The following is a 9,517-nucleotide window of genomic DNA, read 5'->3' as shown; positions in this document are numbered from 1 at the left end:
TGTAATTTTGTCTTGTTACAGTTCTGTGTCTACACCTGTGGATCAAGTAGGAGACAAAGCTGGGGGAGTATCCAGGAAAGGGAAGATTGGAGACTAGCCATCCCAAGAAAGCTCTTTTGCTACACAAAGTTGTTACCAGGAAATGCCTTCCACTTTTCTCAAGATTTCTTTATTTTCCTGACAGTGCACAGGGTCAGGAGGCAGCTGGAGTTTGCAGCAGGAGAGGAACTGATCAGTCTGAAACATAAAGCAGTAGGGCAGGGCCCACTGGAAGTATCAGTTTAGGGCTGGTCAGATTAGGAGGAAACTGTTTAAAGAAGAAATTATGATTTAAAAAGGGGAAAAGAAAAATCAAGTTCACTACCCAGGAATCAAGTTTGGATGGATCCCTCTGAGAGGAAGTCAGTGATGCTGAGGAAATTCTGCCCTGGAATATGAAGCGAGGAAAGCACAGCAGTAGGTCTGGGGCAAAAAGAGATGTTCCCTGCTAAGTTCCTGCTTGCTGTGCTCTTGTGTGACCTTAGCTGGCATCAGCAAAGCAGTGCTGAATTGGCTGTGCAAATTCTGGAGCAACAGAAAGAGAAGGCATAAATAAGGAGATATGTTGAAAAGTGTCATCAGAGCCTCCACAGGAAGCCCTAGAAGAGCCAGAATGGGAACATACACAATGCTTATTTTCAGCTTGTGTTTGTAGCTCCACAGAGGAATCATCGATCAAGAACAGCTGCCTTTCCTGACAGTGCTAGGGAGTGGTGTTGTAGGTGGAGCTCTGTAAACAGAACTTTGATCCTATTTAGTACCTGTAGAACAGACCTGCTTAGTTACGATACACAAGAAACCTGGTTGTTCTAGCAAGTACTGGAACACAAACCTCCAGTCAGGTTTTTTTATTCATGTGGGTTTAAGTTTGTTGTTATTAATTATCACTAGTCAGTTTTTACTCTGTGCAGTAGGTCCTTAAACAGTGATTGTTGACAGTTTATACTGTGCCAGAACTTTACAATTGGCTGAAACAGCTAAAAAAATTGCTCTGTATGGAGCAGAAGTAATTTTATAATCTCTCAAATAACTAGTTTCAGTTCTTTGTCTTTCAGTTTGGCTTTTTTTAAAAGCCAATGATAACAAAAAGCAACCATCCCCCAACCATTTTTTCTTAAAGGAAAGGGATATGAAACCTTATATCCGTCTTGGAAAAGTTATGACAAACTGGAAATGTTATGAAAGCATTAAATACGCCAACTAGACAAAACCATGATATTCAGAGACAAGTTTTGTGGAATAAAAGGAAATATTGCTAAAGACAGTATACAGACAATGTGTGTAACTCTTGCTGACTTTGGTGGGTCAGCTGAGACGCTGGCCTTACCCTCTCTCTTATATTGATAGTCTCAGCTAACATCTCCCTTGGTAACAGTAGCAGGTGACTTTGATGTGCTTTTCTCAAGTGACCAAACTGGGAACACTGGAGATTGAAAATGGACAATAGCACAGCATGGAATTACACCCCAAACCTTAATGCACCTTAAATCAGTAGTTTCATTCCTAACTATCCATTGTCCAGACTGAATATCACAAAAGTGTGTGTAGTCATAGATAAATCCAAGTTTAGGAGGATTTATAATCTTGTCAGTTGTAGATTAAAAGCTCTGCTCTGTATCTGCAGCTCTATAAGTGACCACAATGAAGAGTGATGATGGCAACTGTCAGTGATCCGTTGAAGGATATTGGAAGAAGAACATTATTCAAAGTGTTTCTCTCATTCAGCATTATTTTTTCCACCAGTTGATTAACTGTTTTCACTCAAACTGCAGAGCCCTAGGGTATGGTGCCAGCTAAATCTCATATATAAGCTATCTGGAGCTAAATGTCACCTGCATGGAGCTGGCATCTTAATCCAACTCTGTTCTGCAGTCCTCACCATCAACTTTCTGTGGTTGTGTAAGAACAGGTACCCAAGCTACCCGAACAGGTACCCAAGCTACCCAAACAGCTGTTATTCAGCAAAACCTCTTTCAAAGTGATACTGCTGCAAAACGGTGCCAAAGGCGTCAGGGCTCTTAAGTTCTCCCCTAATCAAAAGAGGGACTCTGGCATCTGCCATTTGGGAGGAGTTGATTCCACTGATAGGCTCTCCATTGAGAAATGTGTGGGGTAACATTGACACTCTGTGGCCAGCCAGATAAAATGCAGTCTCTGGATTTTCACAGGTTTTTTTTGCTTTCATCCATTTCACCATGTAGTAAAAATCAGTTTGTAGCTTTCATTCTTGTTGATAATTTCCAGTATCTTTTCAATAACTTTCCTTTATTATTATAAAAATGTCCTAAACATGTAAGCTAAGATAAAAACTAGAAACAAATGATTAAACCTTGTATCCGGAATCCCTGAGTCTGAGGAGCACTCAGTGAGACTCCACTGTTGTTTTGGAACTTAGCAAGTTGTAGGAAGTACATTTTCAGGTCCATGCTTACATCACTGTCATTTTAATCACATATTTTGTTTTCCTGTGGAACTGGAATGAAGGAAGGCCCCTTAAGGGGAGCTGGATTTGTATATTGCAATTTCCTCCTGTCTAATCTGGAGAGGGGAGCTTTGTCAGTATACCTCCAAGCTATAATTTTTACTTCCCGTAGAAGTAACAGATATTACCTGTATTATACATAGTGCAGGTAGGCAGTGTGGTTAAGCACCATTCAATAGCCCCTGTAGGTGTTCTTCTTGATTGCAACTGAAGGAATAGTAAAAGAAAATGAAAAAAAAAAAAAACAGTCGTTGGTTCATAGCTCTTACATTCAACAGGTGGAGGAGCGAATACTAAGATATGTGAGAGGATGGTTTTGGCACACATAACTTTTGTAGATGTACCCATTTTTTGCTCTTATTTTGCTTTTCAACTAGAAACATTAAGAATAATGGTAGAATTGTAATTAAGGCATTTCAAGCTAGTCAGAGCTGTATCTTAACTAGTTTATAATGTGAAAACAGCATGTATGCAGTATTGAGCATAGTTCCAACCCCCTGCCACGGGCAGGGACACCTCCCACTAGACCAGGTTGCTCAAAGCCCCATCCAACCTGGCCTTGAACACTGCCAGGGATGGGACAGCCACAGCTTCTGTGGGCAACCTGTGCCAGGGCCTCACCGTCTTCATAATAAAACATGTCTTCTTTATATCCAGTAGAAACTTCTCACAGTTTAAAGTCTCTTCCTTTCTCCCGTCTGTGCCTCTGGTGTGAGGGCAGAGTGCTTTGACAATGAATATAGTGATCAAGACAAAATTCCAGTTACTGGAATAATTAGGGCATGAGGAGGAGGGGGATTCAGTACTAGTCCTGGTTATTGCTGTTTGTGATGAGTATCGAGGATACAGGGGGATGCATGCCTAACAAACAGAAACAAATAAATTGCCTGTAATTCTATGAAACTGTGAACGTTAGCGACCACTGGCTTTGCTCCTGTAAATTCAGAGACATGAAACATGAGGCAAGAACATTAGTTCCACCCATGTAAGACATTGCTAGGGTAGGGGCTGTCCTCGTCTCTGAACACAGTTTCTGAATTATTTAGCATATGGTCTTTCTGCTCCAGCAAGAGACTCACTCAGAGCTCATCTTGGCTGCTTTTAGTTTCTTTTCTTTTGTTCTTTCTTAAACAGACTTGTAATTGCTCCTGTGTATTATTTACTGGAAGTACTATACTTTTATAACATAGCTGTGAGTGGAGCAGAGTCTATAGGCACAAATTGCACCCGATATTCAGGATAATTTTCAGGAAGAAAGAAAATAGGCTGCAATTCAACACATGGAGTATGAGAATGTAAAAAAACTCAAAGACTATAGAGTTGCCTCTATTTTCCCATGAATTTCTCTATTCCGTGCCATAGAAAACCTAAAAGCAAATTTCAGTAAAACTGTACCCTGGTTGCAATCTTTATTCTGTCTTTATTTCTTCTTTATATTTTATATCTTTTTAACAGAAGCAGCATGCTTCTGTAGCCTGTTAGAGAATGATGCAATAAAGACTCCATCACATCATATTTCAAATACTCAATTATTCATCACATGGTAGAATCTCCAACCTTGCTTCCTGTATCTATGTTTTAGTTTACATAAAAGAAATTACGGTGCTAAGAATGTTGGGTCAGGTGTAACACTGGTTACACAGCCACCTGTCAAGCCTCAGAGAAGATGAGAAGTAGCAAAGGCAGGAGAAACATGAAAAGATCAAGAGACAATTCACTTGGCCTATTGGTACATAAAAAATACTAACTGTGTTAACCTTATAGTACAATGCAGTATGGGCAGGCAGGTTTTCCCAGAATGGAGAACAAGCAGGTTAAGGAGCCAGACAATGTAACTTAATGTAAAAAATGAAGAACACGGACAAGTGGGTAACCCTTGAGCAGAAGCACACACTTCAGAATATACAAGGAGTCCTCTGAAGGGCTACGATGTGCTATGTGCTGCAGTTATTGTTTTTTACTCCTATTTAGAGAGTCTCCTGCCCTTTTTGCACTTATAGACTGGTTTTAGAAAAAATCACACGCAGACGAACAGTGCGTGATGTATCACATGTGTGGTGGTGCATTTATGCTGTTAGCTTACTTTGCAACAACTGCTGTAAATAAACATTAGCTTTTGAACTAACCAAAAGCCTGACAATGGGAACATAAGTGATGTGAGTGATAGGATCAAATGAACCCTGATGAAGTTTGCCAGTGATCACAAGACCATGTTGGATGGGGCTTTGAGCAATCTGGTGTAGTGGAAGTGTCTCTGCCTGTGGCAGAGGGGTTTGAACTATGTGAGCTTTAAGTTCCCTTTCAGCTGAATCCATTCTAACTCGAGGTCCTTTCAAAGGAGGCTGGAGAACAGCTCTGTGTTAACGCTATGACATGAGATCTGCAGCTGCTTTCAGTTCTGCATGACTCTGAGCAGCCTTTTAGGAACAAACCCCAACCAATAGAGAAGGTAAATACCAGCTTTGCTGGGACTCTGCCTGGTGCTGCTCTTGCAGAAGTGACTCTGGGAGCCGTTTCAGCAGCACATTTTTGCTTCTGGCATGTAAAGTTCAAGTGTGCTGCCTTGTTAAAACATTTTTTCCTTATTTTAAAGAATTCTTTTACCCCCTCAGCCACTGACTGACATGGCTTCACTTACAAAAGTTAAAATGTAGTAAAAACCTTGTAGATTTTCACCTCAAGGAAGGCGTTTTTACTGGTTGTATTTCAATGAGACGTTAAAAAACATGCTTGTGTGCATTTTTTAAATTGCTGTCATTTCTCTCTGCACAACAGGCAGCAAAAGCTGATGCTGCAGAGGTTGATATTGTACTTTTTAACACGAGACTGACAGAAAAATGGTAAGTTCTCTTGTTGCTCATGTTTAAATCCACACCCATAAGCTGTGATTCAGCAAATTCCCAGAGTAACACTGGTTTGAAACCCGGGTTCCTCCTTGTCCTGTCCTGCCGGGGGTGGATTTCCTCTTGAGAAGCCAATGAACAAAAGCTTATTTATTTCTGGACGTGGTGAAGGGGAAACTTGCTCCAGCATCTCTCCACCTCTTCCTGCAGAGTGCTAGCTCTCTTTTGCACTGATCAGGTCATGAATGAAAATGGAAGTGAGTAGCAGCAGAGCTGGGGTATAAAAACTGTTTCAAACGGTGCTCCCTGGCTCTGTTCTACACTTCATAAATAATAGCTCTCACCTCATTTTAGCTACGAAGACAAGCAAAAGCAAGCTGCCTGTGTCTTTCTTCAGCAAACCTAAGTGCTCTCTCAGAGAGGCAGGACTGAGCACTCTTATTAACTGACATTATCGAGGAAATTCGCTTGCTTGCTTCTTTTGGCTGCAATTTTTGTGCTACAGTTGTGGCAGCATCTTGATGGGGAAGCTGATCTCTAAAGACCGGCGCAAAAGAGATGCTCGAGTTGTCATGCTGGGGCTCGACTTGGCTGGCAAATCCACCCTTCTGTACAAACTCAAGAGCGGCCAGGCTGTGGAGACCTGCCCAACGGTTGGCTTCAACGTGGAGTCTCTGCAGACACCCTGTGGTGTATCCTTCACCCTCTGGGACATTGGCGGACAAGACAGCCTGCGGGCAAGCTGGCCTGACTACCTGGAGGACACCAACACCCTCATCTTCGTGCTCGACAGCACAGACACAGCGCGGCTGCCTGAGGCGGCGGCAGCGCTGGAGGATGCCCTGAGCCACCCCAGCATGGCTGGCATCCCCGTCCTCCTGCTGGCCAACAAGCAGGATGTGCCGGGAGTGCTGGCTCCGGCCGAGCTGGAGGAGAAGCTGTGCTGGGGGCAGCTGGCCAGGCGCCGCTGGGTGCTCCAGGGATGCAGTGCCCACACTGGGCAGGGCCTGCAGGAAGTCCTGACCATCCTGGGATTGCTGCTGCGGGGTCTGGAGCAGAGCTTACCGTCCCAAGAGCAGCCCTTCACAGGGCCAGTGGGGAGCAGGCAAGCTCCAGAGCAAATCTGAACCTCGGAACCATCTTTCCCAATCATGGAGGATCCCAGCCGCTGGATACCCCCTAACCTGAGCAGATCTGCAGCTGGTACACACCATGGAACGCCCAGCCACTCACCACTGAAACCCACCAAGACAACCTCTGAGCAGAACTCCCATCATGGAGCATTCTTGGCCCCGTCGCTTGGACTCTCATCACCGGCTGCAGTTTGTCTGCTTTTGCCAGGCTCTGTTCATCCACTGTGTGCATGTCCAGTGCTTCAGTGGGGATGCTTTTTGTCAGATTGATATAAACTATAACAGAGATGTGCACAACAGACAGAAGAAGTTTTATTCTTTCTGTGGCTCCCAGCCCAGATGCAGATATCCTGATGGGGTGATCCCCACAGGGGGGTGTTTGAATGTGTCCCACGCTGCTTCTGTCTTTGCTTGAATCACATGTTCATTGGCTGGAAAAGCAAACAGCCTCTAAAAGACATGGCTAAATGGGAGCAGCAGAAGTGCAGGACTTGAAATGTTAAGCTAATTGATGTTAGTGCAGCATCTGCAGGTATAAACTTCAAGGCATGGAAGCAAGTAAGGATTTGATGGTGTAATGCAGTTTGAGGATGTGTATGTAATTTCTGCGTTTCTTGTTCTGGGTCTTTCTTTTCTACTCGCTACTTTTATCCAAACCGATTTAATGAAAATGGTACCTCATCTTCCTTGTATTTTATTTAAATATGAAGAAATTAAACCTGACTTCCAGATGTTGGAAACACATCTGCATGGCCCATCAACCTTTAAATATCCTCATGGTGGTCTGAACAGCCAAGATGAAATCCCATCTCTCAGACTTTTTGAACTGGACAAGACCACTCTACATGCAATGACTGATAACCATGGGCATTTATGGGCACAGGCAGGTTGGCAACCAAAGGGACCTCCACACGCAGCTGCATCAGGGTAGCTGAAATGCCCCTGGCAGCTCACAGTGGGGCTAGGTGGGTCCCTTACTGCAGTAGTGGTCTTTGTCCAACCCTGCTCAGCCTGCATAGAATACGCGCCTGAGGCCTCCCTGTACCCAAAATGCTGGTTTTCATTTTTTAATTAAGAAATGTCACAGTATTCCCTACTTCATTATGAAATGAATGGAAGGGGGGGGGGGGGGAAGACGAGAAAGGACACAACGTTTTCAGACAGCAGAAGTCATCTTCTTTCAAGGAAGAACATATTCAACCTAGAAACACCAAGGAGAAATACACACAAAATCTTCTGTTCTTACCAGAGCATTCTACAGTTGTTAAGGAGTTAATCACCCAGCTGTTACTGCTGCTGTTATTAGCCTCATTTTGTAGAAGGCAGCAGCTGGAATAAGAGAGCTTAAATGGTCATGAAGAAATAGAATCTGACATTTATAGGATGATCTCAATAAAAGTAATCCTTTCCAATGGAAAAAGTCTTGGGTTTTTTTTTAACTGTATTAATGTAGAACTAGTATATGCTATAAAATAGTGCTCCTATATTGATCTGGCCAAAGTGATCATGGTTATGAGTATACTTAGCACTGAATCATATAATTCATTATATGACAAACCTGTGTGCATGCTAAGGACAAAATCACGTCTTTAAATCTTTGCAGTTAACATCAGCAGGTTGATCTGCCTTTGGCTTGCTGGAGGTGCTCATTTGTAACGCACAAGTCTCCAACGCACATGTTGAGCATTTGACTGTCAGAGCCAGACCAAGCAGTTTTTGTGAGACAAACCAAGTGGTAATACCTATACATAGATGAACAAACTCAGGTCATCTGTGCAGCCTGGTTGCTGGTACATGAAAAAGCCACATCTTCTTGGTGGCCCATCTGGCTATTTTGAACACCAGTCCCAGAGGCACAAGCCAAAATACTCTTTGTGTTGCATTGCCATGCCAAAAAGAAATCTTGCTGAATTCATGGTATTTTGGTCTTGTGTCTCACTGGTACAAGGCAGAGTATTGTGCATTAGCATGGGGGATCAGCAATAGTTTAAACTCAGACTGAGTTGTCCTGATGATGTTTTACTCTTAATGAGGTTTGACCATTTGACTCTACAGGACTGTCTGATGGTGATTTAAAAAGGCACTGAAGCCTTCCCATTATCCCATGAGTGTTTTTTAAGCCCTTTAAAGAGAAAAAATAGGGCCTTCTAGCAGCTAATAGAGGTAACCACCAGTCTTTGGTAGACACCACCAATTAAAAATCAAAATAACAAGGTAGGAGGTGGGGAAGAAGGGGTTGTTCTTGGCACTGGAACCCTGAATGCCTGAAACTGATGAAGGAACATCCTGGTTACTGAAAATGGTCACTTCCCCTGAAACAGTAATTTGGCAAAATATGCCATCTCATGGGGCGTCATGTGATTTACCATCCTTGTTTTCTGGAATGAGGCTTTTCTGGACACCCGGTCTCATTACTCAGTTCATTTATGCCATTGTTGGAGACTGTCAAAACGATGATGGGTCATAATATCTGAAACAGCAACGCAGAGTTTATTTCTAATTATTTTCTTTTTTCTCCTGCGTTGAAAGCATGTTAAAACAAGTCAATCTAATGAGCCCTGCACTGCTCTAATCAACAGCTTGTGGGACGCTCTGCAGCAGTACTTAAATGCTTCAGTTTCAAATACCGCTGCCTGGTTCAAAGGGAGCAGCATGGAGATTTGCAGGAAGAAGCCATCTCTGGGGAGGGACGTTTGTTACCCCTTTTTCCTGGTAATTCTGCAGGAGAACCTCTGCCACACAGAGCAGTATTAATCCCTTAAACATCTGTGCTTACAGACCCCAGCCAGGAGGGCACCCTTAGACTTACAGTCTCCATCTTCCATGTGATAGATGTCATAGCTTCTGCGCTAGTTTCCAAAATAACACAGTTTCTCTCTTAGTAGCAGGAAAAGAAAAATCCTTCAGAGACTTCCTTGTTTCAGGTTCCACACAAATTTGAAGCATCCTTTGGGTTATTGGCCCCAGAACCCACTCTGGTTGCTCAGGATCTCCCTTTAGTGGCTTTTCTGGATGCTAAC

At 43.2% G+C, this 9,517-nt stretch overlaps 1 protein-coding gene across 1 annotated transcript; it reads left to right on the top strand.

The window, feature by feature from the left end:
- The first annotated feature begins 5,288 nt into the window (after positions 1-5,288).
- Positions 5,289-7,220, top strand: ARL11 (ADP ribosylation factor like GTPase 11). The gene has a single exon (XM_057425668.1). The coding sequence runs from the start codon at positions 5,886-5,888 to the stop codon at positions 6,489-6,491; it is 606 nt and encodes a 201-aa protein (XP_057281651.1). The 5' UTR covers positions 5,289-5,885; the 3' UTR covers positions 6,492-7,220.
- The last annotated feature ends 2,297 nt before the right edge of the window (positions 7,221-9,517 follow it).

The sequence above is a fragment of the Pezoporus wallicus genome, unplaced genomic scaffold (genome assembly GCF_028554395.1).
Source record: "Pezoporus wallicus isolate ANWC-B61680 ecotype Strahan unplaced genomic scaffold, APGP_CSIRO_Pwel_v1 contig_787, whole genome shotgun sequence".
In the NCBI taxonomy this organism is placed as follows: domain Eukaryota; kingdom Metazoa; phylum Chordata; class Aves; order Psittaciformes; family Psittacidae; genus Pezoporus; species Pezoporus wallicus.
The sequence above is the reverse complement of the archived record's forward strand: the minus strand, read 5'-3'. Positions and strand labels throughout refer to the sequence as shown.

Excerpts from the sequence above, each read along its gene's own strand:
- ARL11 (XM_057425668.1), top strand. The coding sequence starts at position 5,886 with ATGGGGAAGCTGATCTCTAAAGACCGGCGCAAAAGAGATGCTCGAGTT.